We start from the raw sequence: 27,605 nt of genomic DNA, 5'->3' as shown, positions 1-27,605 counted from the left end.
ACATAAATAATTTCAGCTCCCCCTGAGAAAACCTGATGAGAGGAAGGTAGAACTGAATATAGGCAACCAAGATGGATTGGAGAATCCGTAAACGAACATGCAAAGGCCATGTTGCAAGTTTCCAGTATTCCATCTTTTTCTTGAGCTTTGCCAAGACCCAATCTGTTTGTTGATGGCGAGTGACTGTCCATCCCAAAGGATATCCCAAATGCCGAATCAAATGAGTGGAGTGAACTATTTCCCCTGGCCATAGCAAATTATGCCACTGTTTTGAATGCAAAGGCAGCAATTTAGATTTCTAAAAATTGATTTGTAGGCCAGCCGCAAGTGCAAACAAAGAAAGAGCTTGCATCAAAGTAGAGAGATCCTGATGTGTATTGCGAGGAAGAAAAAAAGAATCGTCAGCATAAGCTTGAGCAACCAACTGACGTCTATTCTGAATGTCCAATCCATGAAGACTGCCAGTATCAACCAAATGATCCATATAAAGAAGCATGGGATGCGTCGCTATAGCATACAAAAGAGCACTTAAAGGGCATCCCTGCCTAACTGAACGATGCAAAGTCCATGATTCTGAGAGATCTCCTGACAATATACAAGCCGCCTGACTATCAGCATAAAGCCAGTAAATGATATTCTGCATTTTTTCTCCAAATCCCAGAGCACGCATGGTTTCTTCAATGAACCCCCATTTAATAGTATCAAAAGCCTTAGCAATATCCACTTGTAATAATAAGACATCCTGCTGCGTGTATTTGGCATATTCAATGCCGATATAAGCATTTGCAATGTTATCTGTAATGTGCCCGTGAGGAATAAATCCATACTGTGCAGAATGAAGTCCATCATTCAAGTAAACCCTTAATGCGATCGACAACCATTTTACTGATAATCTTGTATAGCACCGGCATAAGGGTAATTGGTCTCCAGTCTGCCAAAGACTGACATAAGTGTTTTTTAGGCAACAGCTTCACTAATCCTTTTTTCCAGGAAGCTGGCATTTGCCTTGTCTCCCAGGCAATGTTTACCATACGCAGCAAAGGTAATTTGAGGGTGTCCCAATATGCAAGAAAAAATTCAACTGTAAGGCCATCCCATCTTGGAGCTTTCCATCGGCCACAAGACCGTTCTCATTCAGAGAATTTTGTTTCTAGTTGTTGCGCTTGAGTAGCAGAAAGGATGGGGGATACATGCTGTAATAACTGATGACGTGCATCATACACTTCCATGGCGTGAGAATCATCCTCATCAAATTGAGAGGAGAAATGGGCAACACAAGTCGCAGCCAATTGTGCTCGGGTGGAGGTCCACGTGTCATCTGAAATTAAAGTGCGACATATAGATGCAGCTTGTTTTCTGGAATGTAAACTCTTGAAATTTTTTTTGGAAGAGCAGCCTTTGTCCAAAAGCGCCTGTTGTCGTGCCCGTATCTCCCATTTGACAAGCTTTCGATGATCATTTACCTGAATATAGTGACGAGCTTGACATAAAGAAGTGGCTTCAGCCAAAGTTAGAGAGCGAAGATGACTAAGCTCAATTAACGATTGGCATGTTTGCTTAGCATAAGCAACAGTCTGTCTCCAACCTTTCAGATACTGTTTACCATAATCACGGATGACTGATTGCATGCGAGCAATAAAAGCTGTCCATGCATAATCCAAGTCAATGAAAGATTGAGGAAAGAGTGGCTGACAGGCCTCAAGTATCAGTGCTTTGAATGCATCATGCTCCAAGTAACTATTATTGATGATAAGCAACCTTCGAAGTGGCAATCTGTCATCGGGCATGTCATGCAGATGAACTCTGAGCCATAAGGGTACATGATCTGAATATGTAAATGTATAATCTAGCCACAATTTGGTTGTGAGAGTATCATAATGAAACGGATCAAGCTGATACCATCGATCCAATCGAGCTTTGTAAGTGGATTGAGCATTATGTTGGAAGGTATACCCAGGCATCAGAGGCTGAGATTCTTTCCAAATATCAATTAGATTAAGCGTTGCTACAAAATCTGCCCACGAAGACCTCTCAGTAGCAAGCATATGTGTACGACCGGATGTATTATCACCAGGTTGAGGGGCATTATTGAAATCTCCACATATGAATGCTTTCTGTCTCCAAGGGTACAATTTCATTTGTTGCCATATCTGTCCTCTAGCCTGAGAGGATTGAGGTGCATATATCGATGCAAATTCAAAGATTTCACCCTGAATAAAGCACTGCATAACCATCCATCTGCCTTGGAAGTCATTAAATGCCTGGATGATCTTATTCGCACTGGCGGTCATGTGGAGCACATAGCTATGACGAAGGCTGCCTTGTTAAAGGAGTTTGAGAAGACGGATTTAGGCTTACTCCATTTCTTTTTGGGATTTGAGATTTGATAGACCTAGAGGGGGTTCTTTGTTTCTTTGCAGCGGTATGTTCATGAGTTGTTGGAGGCCTTTGGGATAGAGAACTGCAAGCTTGTTTCTTCACTGATGGACCCGAATACCAAACTTATAGTTAATGATCCTTGTGAGCAGGTTGATGCCTCCTTGTATCGGAAACTTGTTGGTTCATTGATTTGGTTGCTGAACACTAGATTGGACTTGAGCCTTCCAGTGGGGCTGTTGAGCTCATTCATGTAGACACCTTTGAAGACTCATTGGGACGCAGGATTGCAGATCTTGCGGTAGGGTATGAAGGATCTTGGACTCTTCTATGACACTAGAGGGGGAATGAAGGAACGAGCCAGACTTCAAGGTTGGAGTGAGTCAGATTGGGGAGGAGATCCAGACACGAGGAGATCTACATCAGGCTACGGATTCACCCTTGGCTCAGGAGCTATTTCTTGGAGCAACAAGAGGCAGCCAACTATTGCCTTGTCTTCTATAGAGGCAGAGTATCGGGCTGCTTGCGAGGTTGTGGCTGCGGAGGTTTCTTGGCAAGATTGGGTTTCCACAGAAGGAACGCATGGTTATCCAGTGCGATAACTAGAGTTGTATAGCTATTGCCCGGACTAAGCACATAGAGATACAATATCACTTTGTTCGTGTGAAGTTTTTGGCTGGTGATATCTTGCTTGTTTATTGTTCGATGGAGGACAATGCGGCGGACCTCTTCACGAAGTCTGTACCTCCGGCGATGCTCCGGCAGCACTCCAGCTCACTGGGGTTGGTTCCACATCCAGGAGCTGAGAGGGGTGGTTAGCAGTCATCTCGTGTCTGTACCATATTACTTAGTAGGGAGTGAGGGCCCCTGTTGTGGGTGTGCCCGCCCGGGTTGGAGTAGTCTCCATTTTTCCTCATTTTTTCCATTGTTTTCCCAGTTTTTGCTAGTCGTGTGGTGGGGGACTTCTTGTGCTGGCCGACTGATCTGGTCCTGGCCAGCTGTGTATGCGCTGGCCGACTTGTTTTATTCAGTCGTGGACATGGCTGTAGCCTGTCGGCTGTTTTTGGGCTGGCCGACCAGCAGCATAGGGTGGCATAAATACAACCCTTGCCCCCCCCACTTGTCATTGTACCGGATCTTTTTGTATATAGCAGAGGTTATACAGCTTCTCTCTCTCTCTCTATACTTCTGCGTTTTTTTTTTCTCACAGCAGTTGTCTCATTTTCTGCTGTGCATTCTGACAGCACCTTCCGGCCACGGAAGGTGACAACTGGCCCACAGGAGCCTCACAGTTGGCACTTGGTTGGCGATTGCTTGGTGGGCGACCAGGTGCCGCCAATGGGGTGCCCCCGAGGAGAGCCAATGGCACTGCCTTAGGGATTGCTCCAAGGCCCGGGAGGTATGGCAGCACATCCTCCGGCTCTTCATGTCTAAACTAAGAGCTGTGCGCACGTCATGTGGGGTGCAGTCTCCTGGATAGAAGATGCAAGCCCAGCCCTATTTTATAAGGATGATGGAAGCAGCTTAGCACTAGTTCTCACCCATCTCTGCATCTCCGTGGTTACAGTGGCCACCACTGTCCTGTTTCGACCATGGGAATCCAGTTGAGCACCAGTCAGCGATGGAAGCTCATCAGCAGCTTGGCACATCTGGCGTGCTCCCTGCAACAAGACCATTGACGGAATGATTACCCCACCTGTGGGGACCATCCGAGCCATTTGGGTGGATCACATTCACACTTGAGAGGGCACTGCAAGCGCTTGACCGGCTAGTCGGAGCGCAATGGTGCATGCAGCAGTGGTAAGAGGCATTCTTTCGCGCGTGGACCCTGGATCCTTCCTTTCGAGGAAGGATGGAGGATTTTTCTGCAATTATAGGTCCCCAGTGTGGCTTTTCTCCCCTCCCTCTATGATGTAACCTCCCTTCAAGAGCGGCCAGCCAGGGAGGGATCTCCCCCTTGCATGTTTTTGTATGTATCGACTGCATTTTTGCAGCAGGGTTTGTAATCTGTTACTCTGGCAGGCTTTTCCTTTAACTAATGAAAAGATCTCCTTTTGGGGGAAAAAAAAGCAATGGTTCAAATTGGAACAAAGAGCCACTAATTTGAATCTTCCAATCAATAATAGGCTGCCTAGCACATTTAAGAGCAAGCAAACAGCAACCACGGTGGCTAGAAACAAAGGATCTTAGAAGACATAAGGAAGGTCGCGGTCACTTTCTCACACTGGCTGCTCCACAAAGGTCTGGCTGTTTTTTTGGCTCTTAATGGATGAAGAAGGAGATGTGAGATCCCTTTTATACCCCATTACCAATCTTTGCTGTGGTTGGCCTTGTTTTGGAGTTGCTTGGCTGGTTGGGTGCAATGACCTTTTGTGTTACAGTAGCATCTGGTACAAATGCAAAATATGGCTGCGCTAAATAAAGGCAAATTATAAAATGCAAAATATGGCTGCGCTAAATAAAGGCAAATAATGGCTGCACTAAATAAAGGCAAATTATAAAATGCATGATTCAATGTATATGGAACGATACAAATGTGGGGTAAGCAAGCAGGTTCAATTGTGGATGTACTAGAGGTGCAAGTCTTGGTGTGAAGTGTACGTCCCTGAGACTTTTTTTTTCCGTATAGAACAAGGTGTACAGCTAAGCTTTTTGCATGTGCTGCAGAAAGGCTTGGGATGCTGTAGGAGAGATTGCAAAACATTAACACAGGGTGTGCAGAAGTTTGCAGTTCAAGCAACAAGTGACAAGGCAAATGCCATCACAGTAACTTCCCCTGATCAGTCTCAAGCCATTTCTAAAAAGGTGAGCTGGAACAATTCTATGTTGAGCTTTCCATAATTTCCATTGCTAATCTCTACTGTGTTTTGTTTCACCTGTATTGGTATTTGGTTCTCAAAGGTGTAGCTAGTATGACAGTACTGCATTGAAAGAGCCACACTGGCCACAAAAGGTTAGAAATGTTTGACATGCATGAGATAGAGACCAAGGAGCATGCCATCCCGGGAGCCTATACTTGAGGGATATTCCATTGCTTGTCTGAAAGAAATTTGGTTTTCTCTACCAATTCTTTGACCATGAAGATCAACAGATGTTTATTTTTTTTAGTTAAATGAGATGGAGAGACACGGATATAAACTCACATGAGACATTCTTGGGGACGGGGATCGTAATAACATTGCACAGGTCAGCACAGTGCCAGATTTGAATTGAAAATTTCTTGACCGCACCCTCATTGTGAATGGAGTTGAGTAACTGCCTCTAAGTGCCTGTAGGTGACATGGATTTTAAATGGGAAACTTGCAACCCGCCCCCTGCTTCCTCCAATTAGTCATCATGATTGGATGCAAACATGCCTACTGCCACACAGGATCCTCTTTGCTCTCATTTGGGTCTCCAAAGGAGATTGTCTGATGACTATCTAAACCTTAGAGTCTTAGATGGATGATGGACTCCCTTATCTCAGGGAAGATTATGATGATTCTAATGTTCCATTTTCTTTTTGATGTTTTCTAGTAGGATTTGGAAGTGGTTTATGCATCTTCTGCCACCATACTACCAATCATATTCTTCCCCCGCCCCCCTCCCCTCCCCTCTCCCCTTGTTTCCGTGGCCCCCCTCTCCTCCCCCTCCCTCTCTCTAACCCTTGGTATATCTTGTGCATGGCTTACAGTCAACACACCAAAGACAAATTATGCTCATAAACCTTGAAAAGGACTCTTCTTGCTGCAGTGTACCAAAATCAGTCAGAAGTTTTGGTGGACCTTCAATTATGTGGGTACAGAAGTAACCCGAATCATAGATAGCAGCAATATACAATGCCTAGGCTAGAGGTAGGGAAACTGTCACATGCATCTTGCCTAAGATGCATGTGCCATAATTGTTGGGGCTATGTATATGGTACATTAGGTGAGAGATGAGCCACTGTGAGCTCTAATTATAAAGGGACAGGGTCATTGAGTGATCTGACAGGTAGGGCAGAATGCATGCTTGTGCTAAGTGTGCAGGCCAGAAAAATAGCAATCTATGGATAAAAGATGTGGAGCAAAAGAAATTAGCTTCAGTTGAGGCAATTGGAGATGGTCAAATGATCTTGAAATGTGCTAAAAAGTGACTCCACCTAGTCTCTGGTTGGGCCAAGAGATAGAGCCCTAAAAAAGAGGTCTTAGCCATGAGATCAGCAACCATAGTAGTCGGACAATATTGTGATTTCATTGGGTCACCTGCCTTGTAGATGTATATGATGGCTCTCTCCAACCAAACTTGGGGGAGGCATGGGAAATAGTCATTGAAAAGTTGGGGTAGGATCAGTGTCAGGTACAACCGTAAGTGACTCTGATTGTCAACCCTGGTGATTGTTGGCCTTACCACTCGAGTTATTGGATAGCCTTGGTAACAAACTTGGATGTAAATAGGGTGGTTCTGGTGGGATATCAATGCTGGGTTTGCTACATTCAAGAGTATTTCTATGTAGGGTTTCAATATGGCCCAGTCAGGGAGGGCGGGGGGTGATTTTTCTTCTAGAAAGCAAAGCAAGAAGTATTTTGAGCTACTGCTGTACAAAATATCACTTCCTTGTGTCTAACAAGCCATCTGTACTCCATCTCCATTTGATAGCCATGTGGATGATTAGACTGGATTTCATCCACTATTCCTTCAGCATAAGGCATTGTAATCCTCGTAATTGGGGGGTAGTGCATTGTAGAGCTTTCTTGGTAAAAAGCTTTACTGAGCTGGAGTATCGACAGCACAACTAAGAAGGGGAGATTTTTTGTGGAGATTTGGGCCAGTAGGGTACTTAGGTGGATGTTACTGTGTTATTCCCATTGGAAAAGCGATAGTTATGGTAATTGGCAATCTTAGGAGGGGTGGTGGAGGGGGTAAGAAGATTTGAGGCTAAAAGCTCCTGGCATAGGCAGGAAGACATGAAATTTGGGTATCTCGAGGATCAAAGTGGGGGACACAATGTTGTTGACAAGACTACTCTCATTACCTCCATGTGGATGGCAAAAGCTTGAGGATGCCAGCTTGCATTTCATTCCATTCATTATAAGCAAACTATTATGCTTGAGTCCTTAAGGGCCACCAATCAGTGGAGGTCAGTTACTGGTGCTTGCTCAGCTTGCCCTAGATGTGCAGGAGTTTCGGAGTCAGTTTACCATTGTTTATGGGAATGCAGGGAAGCACAGAGGGTTTGGCCTTCAATTGCACACCTCTTTGGTAGGATTAAGAGGGATGCTATCATTTCTTTTGGTTCTTTCATTTGGTTGACATAGTCTGGGCCTCAGTTGAGATTCGAGGGGACTGACAGGAGCTTGGCCATTATGGTTAGGCAAGGAGTTGCTTGGCAGTGTTGTCTTCAGGATTTGCCAACTTTCACACTTTGTCCCTCCGGTTCAGAGGTTAGACAGCTCTTGGGAGATTATTGCTAGCATCTCAGCGTGGAATATCTGGAAGGCTAGATGCACCGAGGCCATTGAGGGTACTCCCGTTCTTGTTTCTCAGTGTCTTTGCAGGATTTGGAGTGATATTATTCACACCATCATGGCTACCTGGCCAGAATCCAGGGATCTTCGAGGGCTGCGGAGCGGAGAGGAAGCGCGGCCAGTTTATGAGAGAGTGGGACATTGGTATCTTTTTCACGTCCTCTCACTCGGGACCCTATTGGCAGCACAGGGCTCCTGATTGGTTGAGATCTCCACCTTTCTTGGTGTGAAATCTCCATTTTGTAAAATTTTTTCATACTTAATAGAAGTCTCCTTTTTGAAAAAATAAAATAAAATAATTCACCCTTCTCCTTGTACACACATACAAGGGTAAACCCTTATGCACATGGACATGCCTAATCCAAGGCTAATTCTAATAGACAAGAGACAAACATCTAGATTAGGGCTCTAGCATGGGTCCAAGTGTGCACAGAAGACAACCAAGAGGGCTTAGATCCTGTTGGCTAGATTTATGAAGGCTTGGAGTAGCTCAGAAGCATATATACACATATGGGATTTGTCCTTTGGTCGATTGCTGGTCTGTTGAAATATATGATGTACAAGTGATAAAAGGTGAGAGAAAGAGGTCATGTAGGTGTGAACACATCCTAAATAAAGTGGGCATGTGGGTGGAAAAGGGATCTAGGGTTGGCCCAACCCTAGACCTTGGTGAACCCTATATAAAGGGCAGGAGGCCCCACTTTTTGATTTCCGTCAATGTTTTTCCGTCGATGCTTCTCTTTGAAGCTTTGGAGCCATGATGAAGAGGTAAGGGAGTTTTTTTTTCGAGCTTCTGAAGAACTGTTGGCATCCTCTTAGCCCCCCCTATCAAAGGCATAGCCGTTGCAAAGGTCGCATCTGGTGGCCGTCGGCACTTTTTGCGTTTTCTGTCTGTCCATCACATTGCCGTCCGGCGCGACAGAACTACAGTCCGTCCGACGGCTACAGCACAAGCAAGCAACGCCTTTAACTATACCGGCAAGGCTCGCAACGACTGGTTGCTGTAGCGTTTTCTTCTTACTGCACAACGAAGAGCGACAAGCAGCAAATGGTAACATAACGCACAACAGCAACACAAATGCCGCCGTGCGTTTCAAGCTCTGTCGCCGCCCGTCTGTAGCCGGCCGTCCAATAGCAGATAGACTGCTGTAAGCCGTCTTGTGCTAAGCCGCTTCACTACTGCTTAAAGCAACATTGTGGAGCACTGCATCAACAATAACTCTCTTGTAGCCACCGACGGGTCTGTCCAACAGCAGGGCATATTCGAGCGCAGAAAACAGCAAAAACGCATAGGCGCGTTTTTTCAGAGAAAAAAAAAATCATTATAAAAAATAGTGATTTTTTTTTCTCTACGTAAAAAAAAAAACGTCTCTCTAAGGTTTCTTAAAACCTTTTCTTCTTTAAGGTTTTCGTTAAACCTTTACCTTAAAGGTTTTCAAACCTCTCTCTCGAAGGTTCTACAAAGGTTTCTTCCCTCATTTCTTTCAAGCTTGAGGCAAGCAGAGGAAGAATTATTATTTTGCCTTTCCTGTTTGGGAAGTGCGGCATTGTAATGGAGTTAGACACTGCCCTTGTGTTGATAAACAAGTGGTAAGACCTGTCCTAAATCAATGTTCACATTGGTGTATGTATTTATGCATCATGATGAAGTGGAAGGTGGAAGCAAGAAGCATATTGAGAAGCACATGCATAAGCTATTGAAACATGGGTGGCAGCCTTGTGTTAGTCTATGTGGCAGTTGGACTAAGGAAGCTAGCATGATTGAAAGAAGACATGTACGCATGAAGCGTGTCTACCACGAGAAAGGATTGGAGAAGCACGAAGATGCAACCAATGAAGCCAATGTAATGAAGAATGGTATATCCAAATCCCACTTGAAGATTGTCTTTTGCAAGAAGATGGTTTCATCAAAGCGAAGGATCAATAAGGGTGGTGCATGAAACCACTATGGAAGAGATGGTACCAAAGATGTTTTTTTTTTTTCCGAGAAAAGATCCTTTCATTAGTTATATAAAAACGCCCGTAGTGCTACAAAAGATCTCTCCTGCTCCTAAGAGAGATAGAGCAACGAATACATCATGGCAGCCCGGGAGACTCTCCCTAGGTGCTGCAAAATACAAGCATCAGTACAAAGAACTGAGTGGCTAAATCATACAATAGGGGGGGGGAAGAGCCAAACAGGTGGCCTGTAGTGCCAACGGGGGGATCCCGTGTGTAAGGTGTAGAAAGGGCCACAGCGCCAAGTGGTGTGAAAGGCCTGGCGCCGTAAGATCGCCTCATCCGAGTCTCCCCGGGATGCGGTCGTACTGTCCTCGCAGGGTGTGGATCAACTCTTGCCAGATCCCCCGTACAGTCTCTGCTGGTGGCTCCAATCTCCCCTCAAAGGCCGTAAAGCACCGGGCCCTCCAGGTGAACCAGATGGTGAGGCTGCTGAGGAGCTCCCATCATCGTAAATCCCTCTCCTGTGTCCAGCTGGCGGACGAGAAATCCGGTGCCGGAACCAGGCGAGGCTGGCCCCTAATAAATCTGATGGCCTGACTGCCCTGCTCCATCTCATAGCCCATAGCAGGCCCTGACGAAGTCGACCAAGCAGCGGCACCCCACGTAAACATACCCTCTGGAGAGAGGGGGGCCAGAATACGCAGCATCCGCAGCCAAATCTGCTGTGCCTGAGGGCAGTCCCAAAGGCAATGTCTCTGTGTCTCCATAGGGTGGCCGCATCGGACGCAGGCCGTCGGAAGACCGCTGTAAACAAGCCAAGTGCCAACTGCTGAGCCCCTGTGGGCGACCAGCCACTGAAAAGCCGAGATCCTGCGGGCCTGCCGACTAGCCCAGAGCCGAGCCCAGAAATTCCCAGGAACTCCTGTGAGAGTCCCTGTAGTCGCCAATGCGCCGCTGCCGCCGCTGGAGAAACGGTCCTCCTCGCCGTCAAAATATGCCGCCCCAGCCGAACAGTATACTGAAAAAAGGTGATCTCTGTGGCCTCAAGGGATGCATAAGGATCATGCCACTCGTACTCCCCAGGGTCCCACTGTAGCCGGGCCAAGGGGCGCGCTGCATATGCCCATATGCGCCAATCCGGGAGCACATCAGCAGGGTCGGGGTCAATATGCCACTTCCGAGAAGCGGCGGCCACTACCCGAATCCTTTGAAAGGTGCACTCTGCAACCAAAGGCGACTCCACCTCCACTCTCTGGAGTCTGCCCTCATCCTGAATCTCATAGTAGAGGCATCCGCCATCCTCAGTGCTAGCTCTGACAGCAATCAGGATCTCCAACTGTGTAAAGGCTCCCATCCACCGTGGGGCCACTGGCTCGAGAGGCGTGAACCACTCCTCTGTGAGTGCCTCCTGTATATCATCCCTCATAATCAACCCCCCTCTGAAGTGGCTCAGCCTCTCCACCTGGATCTCCTCTGGTAGACTGCAGAAAGCCTGCCAGTCTCCAAAACTACGAGCTGGGCCTGCCGCTAAAGGTCCCCAGGCTAGACGAGGCCGAGAACCCAGCATATGACCCTGCTCCGTGCGAACCGCTGGGCTCCAGATGAGCGGCTATCTGGCCCGCTCCTCAACACAAGAAGGAGGCCGCTGAGAGAGCCCCGGTCTCAGCAGCTCCCAAGCTCTCAGGATACTCAAAGCAAATCTGTCCTCCCATCCTCTACTGAGGCCTGTCCTCCTCATCTCTATGAAGATCCAGCGAATCTCTGGTGCCCAAGTACCCCCTGCTGGGGGTGCCCGAGCCTGCAGCCGCTGCATGAGGAGCTCTTTCCAAGGCTCAGTGCCTGGAAGCAACCCCCGAACAATAAGCTTCCCCAATAAGGCTCTACTCTGATCGATTGGATCTATAATGCCCAAACCGCCCTGAGCCAGCGGAAGTGTAATAACTGCCCATGCAACCTTTGCCCGAGCTGGCTGACCGTCCCGCCCAGACCACAGAAAGTTCCTGATCAGCCTTTGTACCTGGCTGATGCAAGAACTCCAGAAAATCCAGCAAGACGTAATATACCACATGGTCGCTAACAGCACTTGATTTGCCACCACCACCCTCCCAGCCAAGGATAATCGAGCTGTACTCCAATACAAGAGCTTCTTCCGAATGCTCAGAAGAAGCGGGGCAATCTGCTGCTCAGGTGACAAATCTAGGCCAATCTGGCATCCCAAATACCGCACTGCTGTGCCTGGAGGAATCCATCTAAAACCGGGGTCCGGGCTCCATGCCGGAGTGGGAGCACTACTGATCCAAAAGGCCACTGTCTTGCGCCAATTGATCAATGCTCCCGAAGCTGCACTAAAAACCTGGAGCGACTGCTCAGCCCGAATAAGATTGGCCTCTTGGCCATGCAAAAATAAGCCCGTGTCGTCTGCAAACTCAGCATCAAGCAGGTCCTCCCCCCGGACTGGGAGCTGCAGTCCTCTCAAACCAACCTCTTCTGCCGTCAAATACATACTCATAGCCTCCGCAAAGAAGAGAAAAAGGAAAGGGGCGAGAGGACACCCCACGGACTGATTTGGTCAGCTCAAAACTCGGCCCCCAGGTACCAAAGATGTTACTAAGGTTAAGGGGAATTTTGGAAGTTCCTCACATGATAAGAAACTCTTCTAGTTAAAGAGTGAAGCATGCTTACTAGAATTGGGAGTGAACCACATTTCTCTATAACTCATCACTTTTGTAAAAGCCTAATCTATAAAGGCTACCTACCTTGTCATCTATCCTATGGTTGAGAGGGGGTCATTTTGTTCTTGTATGTCCAATGCTCTGTCAGAATACGTAGCGGAGATGATGACCAGATCTGGGAACACAAGACGAGAGCAAAAACGCAGGCAGAAAAACAGCACAAGAGAGAGAGAGATGTAGGCGTGTAACTCTGCTCTATATACACAAGAAGATCCCGAGAAATGATACAAATAAGGTATGGGGGCTGGGGGCCTATATATACATCCCTGGGAGGGCAGTCGGCCAGCAGATAAAGTGCCCACGACTGCTGAATAGGTCCCACGACTGCATAAATGCAGTCGGCCAGCAGATGAATGCCCACGATTGAGGAAATCCAATCGGCCAGCAGCCCAGTAGCCCACGACTGATGAACATACAGTCGGCCAGCACTGGAGTGCTCCTGGCATCCTCTGGCAACCCTCCCAAGCCTCAGAAAAAATGGAAAAAATAGGGGGAAAATACGGAGAGTGGGAAAAATGATAAAACACCTCATAAGGGCGGGCACACCCACAACAAAGGCCACTCCAGCTCCCTTGGGTTGGTTTCACAGCCAGGAGCTGAGAGGGGGTGTTAGAAGTCATCTCCTGTCTATTTTTATACACCAGGGCCTTTGTTGTGGGTGTGCCCGCCCTTATGAGGTGTTGAGCCTGCCACTTGTAAACAACGACGAGTAAAATGCTGAGTACGAAGAGGGCAAGTGCGACAGCAACGTTATGGCCATGTCCTCTGACGATATATCATTCCCAGCCTGAAGAACTTCCTGCTGAAGAGCCTGCAGCTTGTTAATATGCTCCCGCATCGTCGACGACTTTGCAGGGCTCATAACCCGCATCTGTACTTCCAAGGAAATCCTCTGCATGGGCGATACCCTGTTGTAAAGTGAGGCCAAATGCTGCCATATACCTCTGGCCAGCATCATATGCTTTACATGATTGATTACCTGCGGTGTAGGAAAATAAACGAACGGACCCTGGCGTTGACACGATCCCACATCTGTGTCTGGGCCTCCCGGTCCTTTCGGGTTGACGGTAACTCCCCTTCCCCTACTTCCGGCTGTGGAACACCAACAACGACGAAATCGGCGAGGTCGTAAGACTCCAGACCGGATTCCATCATCACCTTCCATATGCCGTAGTTGCTCCCGTCCAACTGACGGTCCACCGGGAACGTGGGGAGTGTCGGGATCTTCACATGTCTCTCGGCCATCTCAAACAGATCTGCCATAGCGGGGATGTACTCTGAAAAGGGTGGGTGGGTGGGAACAAAGAAGAACTAAAACCTGCAAGTGGCTGTCCAGCAAATCAGCCCGCCTTCCTCTTGCTTCTCCTCTCCCGATCAGCCCAAAACAGTCCACCAATCAGCCACAAAAACAGTCCCCCTCTTGCTCACACAAATCCCAAGACCTATCTAGAGCCTAGGGCTTTGATACCATGTCAGAATACGCAGTGGAGATGATGACCAGATCTGGGAACACAAGACAAGAGCAAAAACGCAGGCAGTAAAACAGCACAAGAGAGAGAGAGATGTAGGCGTGTAACTCTGCTCTATATACACAAGAAGATCCCGAGAAATGATACAAATAAGGTATGGGGGCTGCGGGCCTATATATACATCCCTGGGAGGGCAGTCGGCCAGCAGATAAAGTGCCCACGACTGCTGAATAGGTCCCACGACTGCATAAATGCAGTCGGCCAGCAGATGAATGCCCACGACTGAGGAAATCCAGTCGGCCAGCAGCCCAGTAGCCCACGACTGATGAACATACAATCGGCCAGCACTGGAGTGCTTCTGGCATCCTCTGGCAACCCTCCCAAGCCTCAGAAAAAATGGGAAAAATAGGGAAAAAATACGGAGAGTGGGGAAAAATGATAAACACCTCATAAGGGCGGGCACACCCACAACAAAGGCCCTGTTGTATAAATCTAGACAGGAGAGATGACTTCTAACATGCTCACCTTGCTCCATGTTTGGCATTGTCCCATGGTGGCATTGAGAGGGGGTGTTGAAATATATGATGTACAAGTGATAAAGGGTGAGAGAAAGAGGTCATGTAGGTGTGAACACACCCTAAATAAAGTGGGCATGTGGGTGGAAAAGGGATCTAGGGTTGGTCCAACCCTAGCCCTTGGTGAACCCTATAAAAAGGCAGGAGGCCTCACTTTTTGTAACACAACACAACCTACACATGAGGGTGAAGGTTAAGCCAACTTTGGAGTGGCTGAAATACAAGGTAATATAGAAGCCAACTTTGGAGTGGCTGAAATACAAGGTTAAGCCAACTTTGGAGTGGCTGAAATACAAGCTAATATAGAAGCTTTCTATATATCTTGTGTTCTTGCTCTCTGTCATATATGTTGCTCTATCTTGCCATCAACTATTGCTTCCGTTGTGCATACTCCCCATTATCTTGACATGGTCGGCTAGCTTCATATTTTGGGCCTTTAAAAGGCTAGCAATGATTCTTTGTCTCCTCATGGGCTCTCACTGTTATCTTTTCTTCCTGGCAATCTTCTCACTAAAAACCTTGCCATGTCTCTAAATCTACTCCAAAGTCTAATATAGATTTGTGCATTTGTTCCACTTTGTCCCCTTGCCTTCATGCCTTGTCCTTGAACACTTTTCTAGTTTCCTTCCCAAGTATTGATCCTGGCATCTTTGCTCCACCCCTTGGATGATCATCATCCCTTGGAACCGTTTTCCTGAAAGCCTTTCTTGGTATGCCCCAAATGGCATGTGATCCTCAGGGCTGCCATTCCCTTAGGTTTTGCTGACACCGACCAGCCTTGTGGGATTTATACCCTGGTTGTGTTCCTCTCCTTGGACGGGTGCACCTTCTTGGGACAATATCAACACCTAGCCTTGTTGAGCGTGATGTTAATACAATGTTGCATGGTCACCACACCACCAAAAGATCAAGACACGGGTGATGGTTTCATCCATGTGCGATGTCAACAAAGAGAGAAATGAAATGAAATGAAATGAAATGTTATATTAACGTCTTCAAAAGGCCATAATGACCTATGAGACCAAAAGTTACATCATGGTGGATTTGATACAATGTCTGGATAAAAAAACCCAGAAAAATGAAAAATAAAGATGATACTACTGGTACCTAGAAAATGAAACTGGAACTGGAATATAGAGAGAGAGAGAGAGAGAGAGAGAGAGAGAGAGAAATGAAATGAAATGAAATGATATATTAACGTCTTCAAAAGGCCAAAATGACCTATGAGACCAAAAAGGTTACAACAATTGGTGGATCTGATACAATGTCTGTGTAAGGAAAGCTAAAAACAACTAAACAACTAACTGAATTTGAAACAACTATGAGGAAAAGTACGGTACCAGGAACGCCTAATGGATAACAGCTAGGAGGAAAACTCCAGCAACAAAGGTAAGCATCATACACATCACTATCCAGAGAGAGAGAGAGAGAGAGAGAGAGAGAGAGAGAGAGAGAGAGAGAGAGAGAGAGAGATTTTATTAACGTCTTCCAAAAGACCGAACTCGGCCTATGAGACAAATCGGAGTACCTGTATGGGGTATCCTCTGTCATCCCAACAAAATGAAAAAGTACTGAATAAAAAAGCTGAATCTGGGTGTGCAGGGGATGGAGCTCTATTACTAGGAGAATGCAAAGCTATATGCATGGAGTATACAATCATGATATGCAACCTAGCTAGCTCCATCCTGTACCATACTGGGGGTATAAAATGGTATACATCAGTGAAGGGGGTGTCCACAGCTCCCTGAAGAACATGCCTGGGTGTGCTCTGAAGCGAGCCAATCGCTCCGCACCCTCTCTGTGAAACTGAGCTCTGATCTCTGTCATCTCTCTCTGGTATAGGCGTGGTGTCCGAAAGCCAGGTGTCCTCTGTCTCCTGCGGGCTCTAAGTGTCTCTGCTCTCTGGAGAGTAATTCCCTGCCGTGTAGGGGCTGGGAGGGGTATGGATCTCTGAAAAAATGTAGTAATCTGTGTCTGTCGCCCCCCCTCTGGAGCTGTCTGAGCCTGTAATAATGTCTCTCTGTGGCGCTGTATGTCTAGAATGTATCTCCCCAGTATGCGCTGGTCTGCTGTCTCAAAGATCTGGCGTAGGGAATGTGGCTCTCTGAATAAAATGGGATATCTCTCTCTGATGGCTGTATATGCTCTGCATCTGCATACATAATGCTCCTCACTCTCCACCTCCTCTCTGCACAATCTGCATACCCTCTCCTCTCGGGGGATCCGTGCTGCTCTGCCAGTCTCAATCTCCAATCGGTGTGATGAAACTCTAAGCTGACCAATAGCCACTCGGGAGCCGTGTGGTAAAAAGCCCTCCATGTATCTAGGCCTCTCTATAAATCCATCATCAGTGATACTCATGAAGTGATCTCTGTAGTATAGCATCTTCGGTGGAAGAGGCTGTGTAGGCGATATCCATGTCTCTCGTGTATAGAGCTGCCATAGATCCTGTCTCAATACTCTGTTCCTCTCACTATGAGAGAGACGGATATGTGGTGCATCCCTGTCATACTGGAATGGTGGTAGATGATCCATGTCTAGGCCATGCTGTGAGAACCAATGTGTGACCTGTGCATACCATGATCCTCTGTCTCCTGCCTCAGCCAACTGTCTAGATGCCTGAAAAGCTCTGTATGATAATCTGTCATGTGGCATCTCTCTGAATCTGTCTAGCAGGCATATAGTCTGAAATATGGCCTCTACCATCATAGGAGGCGTAGCAAACTCTGCTCGGATAATGTCATGAGGTACTGACGGTTTGCTGCGTATCATGCGTGCCATCATGAGGGCCTGTGGTCTCTCTATCTGTGTCCACCAATGGGTAGCAAGGCCTGGCGCCCATATTGCTGCTCCATACATCAATGCCGGTGTGACTAATGTGTCAAATAGCCACCCCTTCGTCCGGGGCTCCTGAAAATGCGCCTGGTGGCACTGTCTCTCTAGCATAGCCAATGCTGCATATCCCCGTGTCAATCTAGCTCTGGCTGCTGAACCCATGGTAAAGCGTGTGGCTGCTGGAGAGAAGGTAACCCCTAGGTACACGTATGATGTCACCACCTCCACCTGGCATCCGGCGAGAGTGAATGTCAGCTGACTCCTGCCCTGTCTCGATGTATGAAAGACCATAACCTTGGTTTTCCCAAGGTTCACAGTAAGACCCCTCTGTGTGCAGAAATCATGGAGTGCATGTAGATGCTGCTGTAGACCACCTGGGGACTCAGACACTAATACAATATCATCAGCATAGAGCATAATATGTACTGAGGTACCTGCTAAATCAACTCCATCTCCGCCTCCCCGTGTAATGAAGTCAGCCACCTCATCAATGTATAACCCAAATAGCGTGGGGGAAAGTGGGCACCCTTGCTTCACACCAATGGTGCTAGCAATAGTCTCGGACATACCTCCTGGACATCTGACTCGCCCAAAAACCTGCTCATATAATGCATAGATGCCCCATGTCATATCTGCTGGTATGCCAAGAGACTGCAGGCGCTGAAAGAGCCTCTCTCGTGGTACTGTGTCAAATGCCTTGCGGAAATCCACAAAGCAGCAATAGAGCTTTCTCTTCCTCACTCTGGCCTGATCAATCATACATCTCAAAGTGAATACATGGTCAGTGGTAGAGAAAGCTCTCCTGAAGCCTGCCTGCCCTGATGAGCGTAAAGCTGCTCGCTCAGCATATAAGCTAAGCTGCTGCTCCAGCACTGCACCATAGAGTTTGGCCAGCACGTGGCCAACCATAACCGTCCTGTAGTTGCTCGGATCGAGCATATCCCCTGTTTTGTGAATCGGCACAATGGTGTGCATCGTCCACTCCGCAGGCAAACCCTCTGCTAGTGCCCTGTTAAACAGGTGTGCAAGAAAAGGAGCTAAAGAATCTATTGCATATATGAGATGCTCACCCTGCAGGCCCATATGGTCGGCGGCCCGTCCATGCTGTAGGCGGCGGATAGCTTCCTGTACCATCGAGTGGGTAAAGAAGCTAGCTGTGGTAGGTCGAGGCTCCTGTGGCTGAGGTATAGGTGGTTGCTGTGGAGCATGGTATAGACCCTCTGCATATGTGTGCCATGTCTGTGGGTCTGCAATAGGTGTCGGGGTCCGGGGCTCTCTAAAGTGCCGCCATGAGACAGGGCTATCTCTACTCATGAAGAAATGAAAGATCTCTAGCTCCTGCATCTCTGCGAAGGCCCGCCTTTTGCGGCGAGTAAGTCTCCTCATCTCTCTCCTCGACTCCTGCTCTGTGATGGCTCCCAAAGCTCTCTGTATGCGGAGTCGTGAGTATAGGGCTCTGCACTTGTCATCATACCATCTGTTCTGGGGCATAGTCCCAGGTCTCGCAGGCTCTCCTGAGTGTACACGATGTGGGAAGCTCTGTAATGCAGCCGTGTGTAGGAGTGATGCGAGCTGGGCTGTAATGGTATCCATAGATGCCAGGGGATCCATGAGTAGGAGCCCATCCTCTACTCTGCCAGTGTATATGTCTGCCATGTCATGTGTGAAGTAGATGGTAGTGTGTGGCGTCGGTATGTGGGGGGCTGGTGATACTGGTGATCCGGCTAGTGAAAATGCCAAGTATGTATGATCTGCCCCAATAGGACGAGGTGGAATGGAGAATGAGGTGACAAGCTGTGATGCCTCCAAAGACCCCATAATGTAGTCTACCACCGTGCCTCCGGTCCGTGTATGACCCCCATGTGGGAAGCATGTCAGCCCTCCTGATCCCGGCCACTGTAGCATCCCGTTATAAATAACGAGACGATGCCTGGCTCCCAACTCTAGTAAGTGGTCCCCATAATGTCCTCTGTCTGGTCCAGTGTCCTCTGATGCCCGACTAGCCCCTATCTCCTCTGGATCCACAGGGTGGAGGATCTCCATGTCATCATAGTCATACACCTCACACTGTCTGCTCTGTGTGTGGGCATTGAAGTCGCCCGTAAGAAATACTTCCCCTAGTGTAGAATAATGCATAATCTCCTCTGACAGACAAGTGTATGGCGAGGCTCCTATCTCCTCCTCCTGTGGCATGTCCTCTGTAATGACATAGGAGGATCCTGATGGAGAAAAGTAACATAGAGCTATGTATATAACCCTGTCCTGTGAGAGCTGTAAGCTGATCCACATGTATCTGGCCTCTGGATCCTGTGCTACCACTCTCAGTCTCCCCTGTAGCTCCCGTCTGAATAGGATTGCTACTCCCCCCGACCCTCTCGAGGTACCCTGGCGTGTGGTCCTCCTGTATGCTGACTCCCACTGGAATCCCTCTACTCGAGGTAGCCCTCTCTCTGGGCTCTGATGTGTCTCTGTCAGAAGTATGATGTCTCTCCCCACCATAACATGCTCCAGTCGTCCAGGCTGCACCCATAGTGAACCATTACAGTTCCATACTGCTATGTGTATCTCTGTCAGTGGCCTGGTCTGTGTCCCATAGGCCCCAAACCGCTAATCCATGGGCCGGCCATCAATGATGACCCGACCATCTCGATAGAAGGCCTTCTTGCCTTCTCTCCTCGCGTGTAAGACTCGTGGCATGCAAGTTCTCCTATGCTCAAGCTGCATCCTCGTGAGATCATCATCCAAGAAAATAGGAGCTCCCTCTAAACCCCGTAGTATGACCCTCTTCCTCATGAAGGTGACCCTCTCCGTCTCTCCTGCAAACTGTAGGATGAGGGCTCGCTTGCGTGTTGAGTCTTTCCCGGCTCTCCATGCTTTGGTGAAGGGGAGAGGGTGCTCTTCCTTGTAGCCGAGCTTCATGCATAGAAGCTGTCCATCTTTCTCGGGAGTGGAGTCGGGTGTCTCGGCTATACCTGTGACTCGAATGTTGAGGCGGCGGGCATGCCTCATCTTCTCCTCCTCAATGGTGGTGTGAATGATTTGGTTTTCTTCCCTTTGAGTTTCCTCCCTCACTTCTTTACGGATGTTCTTCTTCACCACCTCGACCCATCCTGACTGCTTAGCTTCGAGCTTTCCCTCCATGTCCTTTGTGATCTCCTTGGAGATCTCTTCTTTGATGGCCGTTAGAGTGTTGTCATTGATCTCCCCTTCTTCCTTCTCAGCATTCTTGATGGCTACCATTTCCACTTTCAATGCACTCACCTCCTCCTTGAGTGCCGTGTTCTCTTGTTCGAGGTTCGTGACCCGTGCTTCGAGAGCTATGATGTGCTTGTGTAGTTTGTTTTCCACCTCATTGAGGTTGGAATCGGATGTCTTCTTGTTCTCCTTGATTAATGCCTTCATTGCCATCTCGAGGGCCTCGAGTTTCTCTTGGAGACTCGGGGCCATTCCTCCAAATCACTCTGCAGTCCTTCCCACAGGCAGGGAGGAGAGAGAGAGAGAGAGTTATGTTGCTGCCTTGGGGGCCTGAGCAAGGGTTGGTGGGGAGGCGAAAGGGAGCCAGAAGCGAACTGGGAGGCGAAAGGGAGCCAGAAGCGAACTGGGAGGCGAAAGGGAGCCAGAAGCGAACTGGGAGGCGAACTGAACTGGGCAGCGAACTGAGAGAGAGAGAGAGAGAGAGAGAGAGAGAGAGAGAGAGAGAGAGAGAGAGAGATTTTATTAATGTCTTCCAAAAGACCGAACTCGGCCTATGAGACAAATCAGTGTACCTGTCTGGGGTATCCTCTGTCATCCCAGCAAAATGAAAAAGTACTGAACTAAAAAAGCTGAATCTGGGTGTGCAATAAGTACAATGAGTGGGGGAAGTGATAGAGCTCTACTACTAGGAGAATGCAAAGCTATATGCATGGAGTATACAATCATGATATGCAACCTAGCTAGCTCCATCCTGTACCATACTGGGGGTATAGAATGGTATACATCAATGAAGGGGGTGTCCACAACTCTCTGAAGAACATGCATGGGTCTGCTCTGAAGCGAGCCAGTCGCTCCGCACCCTCTCTGTGAAACTGAGCTCTGATCTCTGTCATCTCTCTCTGGTATAGGCGTGGTGTCCGAAAGCCAGGTGTCCTCTGTCTCCTGCGGGCTCTGAGTGTCTCTGCTCTCTGGAGAGTAATTCCCTGCTGTGTAGGGGCTGGGAGTGGGGTGGATCTCTGAAAAATGTAGTAATCTGTGCCTGTCGTCCCCCCTCTGGAGCTGTCTGAGCCTGTAATGATGTCTCTCTGTGACGCTGTATGTCTAGAATGAATCTCCCCAGTATGCGCTAGTCTGCTGCCTCAAAGATCTGGCGTAGGGAATGTGGCTCTCTGAATAAAATGGGATATCTCTCTCTGATGGCTGTATATGCTCTGCATGTGCATACATAATGCTCCTCACTCTCCACCTCCTCTCTGCATACCCTCTCCTCTCGGGGGATCCGTGCTGCTATGCTAGTCTCGATCTCCAATCGATGTGATGAGACTCTAAGCTGACCAATAGCTACTCGGGAGCCGTGTGGTAAAAAGCCCTCCATGTATCTAGGCCTCTCTATAAATCCATCATCAGTGATACTCATGAAGTGATCTCTGTAGTATAGCATCTTCGGTGTGGAAGAGGCTGTGTATTTAATATCCATGTCTCTCGTGTATAGAGCTGCCATAGGTCGTGTCTCAATACTCTGTTCCTCTCACTATGAGAGAGACGGATATGTGGTGCATCCCTGTCATACTGGAATGGTGATAGATGATCCATGTCTAGGCCATGCTGTGAGAACCAATGTGTGACCGCCTCAGCCAGCTGTCTAGATGCCTCAAAAGCTTTGTATGACAATCTGTCCTGTGGCATCTCTCTGAATCTTTCTAGCAGGCATATAGTCTGGAATATGGCCTCTACCGTCATAGAAGGCGCAGCAAACTCTGCTCGGATAATGTCATGAGGTACTGACGGTTTGCTGCGTATCATGCGTGCCATCATGAGGGCCTGTGGTCTCTCTATCTGTGTCCAGCAATGGGTAGCAAGTCCTGGCGCCCATACCGCTGCTCCATACATCAATGCCGGTGTGACTAATGTGTCGAATAGCCACGCCTTCGTCCGAGGCTCCTTAAAATGCGCCTAGTGGCACTGTCTCTCTAGCATAGCCAATGCTACATATCCCCGTGTCAATCTGGCTCTGGCTGCTGAACCCATGGTGAAGCGCGTGGCTACTACAGAGAAGGTAACCCCTAGGTACACGTATGATGTCACCACCTCCACTTGGCATCCTGCGAGAGTGAATGTCAGCTGACTTCTGCCCTGTCTCGATGTATGAAAGACCATAACCTTGGTTTTCCCAAGGTTCACAGCAAGACCCCTCTGTGTGCAGAAATCATCGAGTGCATGTAGATGCTGCTGTAGAACCTCCTGGAGACTCAGACACTAATACAATATCATCAGCATAAAGCATAATATGTACTGAGGTACCTGCTAGATCAACTCCATCTCCGCCTCCCCGTGTAATGAAGTCAGCCACCTCATCAATGTATAACCCAAATAGCGTGGGGGAAAGTGGGCATCCTTGCTTCACACCAATGGTGCTAGCAATAGTCTCGGACATTCCTGCTGGGCATCTGACTCGCCCAAAAACGTGCTCATATAATGCATAGTGCCCCATGTCATATCTGTTGGTATGCCAAGAGATTGCAGGTGCTGAAAGAGCCTCTCTCGTGGTACTGTGTCAAATGCCTTGCGGAAATCCACAAAGCAGCAATGGAGCTTTCTCTTCCTCACTTTGACCTGATCAATCATACATCTCAAAGTGAATACATGGTCAGTGGTAGAGAAAGCTCTCCTGAAGCCTGCCTGCCCTGATGAGCGTAAACTTGCTCGCTCAGCATATAAGCTAAGCTCTTGCTCCAACACTGCACCATAGAGTTTGGCGAACACATGGCCAACCATAACCGTCCTGTAGTTGCTCAGATCCAGCATATCCCCTGTTTTGTGGATCGGCACAATGGTGTGCATCGTCCACTCCGCAGGCAAACCCTCTGCTAGTGCCCTGTTAAACAGGTGTGCAAGATGAGATGCTCACCCTGTAGGCCCATATGGTCGGCGGCCCGTCCATGCTGTAGGCGGCGGATAGCTTCCTTTACCATCGAGTGGGTAAAGAAGCTAGCTGTGGTAGGTCGAGGCTCCTGTGGCTGAGGTATAGGTGGCTGCTGTGGGGCGTGGTATAGGCCCTCTGCATATGTGTGCCATGTCTGTGGGTCTGCAATGGGTGTCGGTGTTCGGGGCTTTCTGAAGTGCCGCCATGAGATAGGGCTATCTCTACTCGTGAAGAAATGAAAGATCTCTAGCTCCTGTATCTCTGCGAAGGCCCGCCTTTTGCGGCGAGTAAGTCTCCTCATCTCTCTCCTCGACTGCTGCTCTGTGATGGCTCCCAAGGCTGTCTGTATGCGGAGCCGTGAGTATAGGGCTCTGCACTCGTCATCATCCATCTGTTCTGGGGCATAGTCCCAGATCTCGCAAGCTCTCCTGAGTGGACACGATGTGGGAAGCTCTGTAATGCAGCCGTGTGTAGGAGTGATGCCAGCTGGGGTGTAATGGTATCCATAGGTGCCAGGGGATCCATGAGTAGGAGCCCATCCTCTACTCTTCCAGTGTATATGTCTGTCATGTCATGTGTGAAGTAGATGGTAGTGTGTGGCGTCGGTATGTGGGGGGCTGGTGATATTGGTGATCCGGCTAGTGAAAATGCCAAGTATGTATGATCTGCCCCAATAGGACGAGGTGGGATGGAGAATGAGGTGACAAGCTGTGATGCCTCCAAAGATCCCATAATGTATTCCACCACCGTGCCTCCGGTCCGTGTATGACCCCCATGTGGGAAGCATGTCAGCCCTCTTGATCCCGGCCACTGTAGCATCCCGTTATAAATAACGAGACGATGCCTGGCTCCCTACTCTAGTAAGTGGTCCCCATAATGTCCTCTGTCTGGTCCAGTGTCCTCTGATGCCCGACTAGCCCCTATCTCCTCTGGATCCACAGGGTGGAGGATCTCCATGTCATCATAGTCATACACCTCACACTGTAGTAATGGTCTTGTACAGAAGTCTGTGGCCTTTGGCCTTCCAAAAGGTTACTATAGACCTACTCTAGATCTGAAGGGTCCTATCCATGACTTCACCCCCAGGTGGGAGTGAGATGCTGAGAATGGGATGATGACAGTCATCTAAGGTCAGAAGTCGGAAGCTCAATATGAAGTTTAGTAGGAGGAGATGTCATGTGCATGCACATGGACATGCCTAATCCAAGGCTAATTCTAATAGGCAGCAGATAAAAATATAGATGAGGGCTCTAGCGTGGTTCCAAGTGTGCCCAGAAGACAGGGCTTAGATCCAGTCGTGGCCAGATTTATGAAGGCTTATGGAACAGGTCGGCAGCATATATACACATGGGATTTGTCCAGCAGTCGGCCAGCTTCTTGGGCATATTTTGGGCCTATAAAAGACTAGGCAACGATTCATTCTTAGCATCTCACCCCACTTGGGGGTCAGGTCATGGATAGGACCCTCCAAGTCTAGACTAGGTCTATAGTCTCCTTTTGGAAGGCCAAAGGCCACAGACTTTTGTACAAGACTATTACATCTTTTTGTACTATATAATATACTAAAAACACAACTATCTCTCTCTCTTCTCTCTCTGTCTTTGTTGATGACTAGCATCAAGAGTTACTTTTTTTTTTCCGAGAAAAGATCCTTTCATTAGTTCAAAAAACCCCACTGGGCTACAAAACCCCTCTCCTGCTCATAAGAAGGCAGAGTAGGGATCCAATCAAGGCAGCTAGGGAGACTCTCCCTAGGTGCAGAAAAGCACAGATAAAAGTACAAATAGCTGAGAGGCTATATCATACAATAGGAGGGGGAAAATCCAAGCAGGTGGCCTGTAGTGCCAGCGGGGGGTACCCGCGTGTAGAGTATAGAAAGGGCCGCTGCGCCAAGTGGTGTGGAAGGCCTAGCGCCGCAAGATCGCTCGATCCGAGTCGCCCCGGATGTGGTCATACTGTCCTCGCAGGGTGTGAATCAACTCCTGCCATACAGTCTCTGCTGGTGGCTCCAGTCTCCCCTCAAAGGCCCTGAAACAACGGGCTCTCTGGGTGAACCATATGGTGAGGCTGCTAAGGAGCTCCCATCGTAAGTCGTCCTCCTGTGTCCAGCCGGTTGTCGAGAAATCCGGTGAAGGAACAAGGCGAGGCTAGCCCCCAATGAATCAGATGGCCTGGTTGGCTTGCTCCGTCTCGTATCCCAGAGCTGGCCCTGACGAAGTCGACCAAGCAGCGGCTCCCCACCTATACATTCACTCTGGAGAGAAGGAGGCCAAAATGCGCTGAATCCTCAGCCAAATCTGCTGCGCCTGTGGACAGTCCCATAGGCAATGTCGCTGTGTGTCCAATGGGTGGCCGCATCGGACGTAGGCCGGCGGAAGGCCACTGTAAACAAGCCAGGTGCCAACTGCAGAGCCCCTGTGGGCAACTAGCCACTGGAAAGACAGCATCAAGAGTTCCTATGCAGTACTTAGGGCTGAAAGAAGACTTCCAGAGCTTCTGCATGTCACACCTACAGCACACTAAAGAGTCCTAAACTACTGATCTGTATTATATACAAGAAAGAAGTAATACAACTGAAATTCAAGTACACATGATGGCTTAGAGTGAAGACGTCAACTCGCAGCCCAACACCGTGGAAGATTTCCTTGGCTAGCCCACGCTCTAAGAGAGACTATCACTGAGCAAATGCATTTGATTTTGGTGATTTTATAGTGCATATATATATATATGCACCTGAGGTGCTGGTCAGCCACTTTGTCGGTGTGTGGAGAGGACTGCCTGCGACCTGTTTCCGACCTGGCCAATAGCTGTCCACTGGCTGGCTGACTGCCACGTGGCACAGGTGCCTGTCCTGAATGCTGCGCATGCTGCCCGTATGCCTGCTATCTGGTGTCTGGCTGGTACATGCTTGGGCATTGTGCCCTGAATGCTTGTAGGTGTGTCACACTTAAGGCATCAACAATTGAAAGAAAAATGCATCTTCTAAAAATCCAGATCTGTGCTTGTTTCTGTGTTGTTCTTGCATTGGAGTCCTTACTAGAAGTACTTATCCACTGTGGGAGGGGGCCTCTATTTTCTTGTATAGTGCATAATATGGGGAGCTGGCTTTCTTCTAAATAGATTTTTGGAGTATGCTGATTTCTCTGGGGAGGAGTAGCATACCACTAGCATACGTTCTTAGGGCTGCTTTTGTAATTGGAACATATGTTGTGTGCATTCTTTTTACACTGACATTTTTCGCAGATGTGACCTTTTGATCCTTTAACCCCTCCTGATATACATATCTCGTCTTTGTGCAAGTGTAACCTTGTACACGTCTCTCTTGGGGTTTTGGTGAGTCTCGGTGTTAAAGGCAATGTCATAACTGTTATCTCCTGGTGATGGCAGAGCTTTATTCATGCTGCCGAATGCCATAATTTCCTATGAGACCACAGGGTTACACGATGTACACAAAGGGTAAAAATCAAAGTTGTCTAATGCTTTAGTTTACCTAGAGCTTTCATGAAAACATGTACATAAAAAAGAAAATTTTGAGGTAGGTGAGCATGTGCATTTCACATGGTAGATGCCACACCTTGGTGAATCTTGGCCATATCCTATGCTAGGGCCGTGAGGTTGCGTTTTTTCAGGGGAATGGGTTACAAAGGTGCTTGGGGATATTTTTTCTCTTATGGATTCGTGGTGTGATTTTGATAATGGGCCTTGTGATGTCGAAATTTGTGTAGAACCTTTTCTTGAAGAGATTGCAGCTCCTGTTGACCCCAGCAAATTACAGTAGGAACTTGGGAGGCCAGGAAATCTAAGTGTAATGGGGGTGAGGCTTCGGCCTTCTTTAACTTGATCAAAGTGTGTGCGGTGATACCTGAAGAGGAAGATCATTTTAGGACCAAGTGGAAGGGGACTACTGGCCACAGCCTGGAGTATGGCTTCTGGCGAGTCAGAGCCTATTTGGAAGAAGCCCCTACCAAGTAGGTGTACATCCTGGAAACGTTCTGCCAACTCCATGGGTAGGGCTGCCAGAAGCCAGTCCTGCACTTAAGAGCAGGCAGGGTGGGATCCATAAATCCGACCAA

The 27,605-nt window shown here is 48.2% G+C and overlaps 1 protein-coding gene across 1 annotated transcript in view; it reads left to right on the top strand.

Annotated features, from left to right (window-relative positions):
- Positions 1 to 27,605, top strand: part of LOC147639753 (uncharacterized) — a 175,948-nt gene that overhangs the window by 20,578 nt on the left and 127,765 nt on the right. Inside the window, exon 2 of the mRNA XM_086773555.1 lies at positions 5,044 to 5,181. Within this exon, the coding sequence (XP_086629681.1) occupies positions 5,044 to 5,181 (138 nt within the window). The remainder of the gene's footprint in view (positions 1 to 5,043; positions 5,182 to 27,605) is intronic.

Source organism: Cibotium barometz, chromosome 3, assembly GCF_041138505.1.
Source record: "Cibotium barometz isolate CiBa-2024 chromosome 3, ASM4113850v1, whole genome shotgun sequence".
Classification (NCBI taxonomy): Eukaryota; Viridiplantae; Streptophyta; class Polypodiopsida; order Cyatheales; family Cibotiaceae; genus Cibotium; species Cibotium barometz.
Note: the sequence above shows the minus strand (reverse complement) of the source record. Positions and strands in the feature narration are given on the sequence as shown.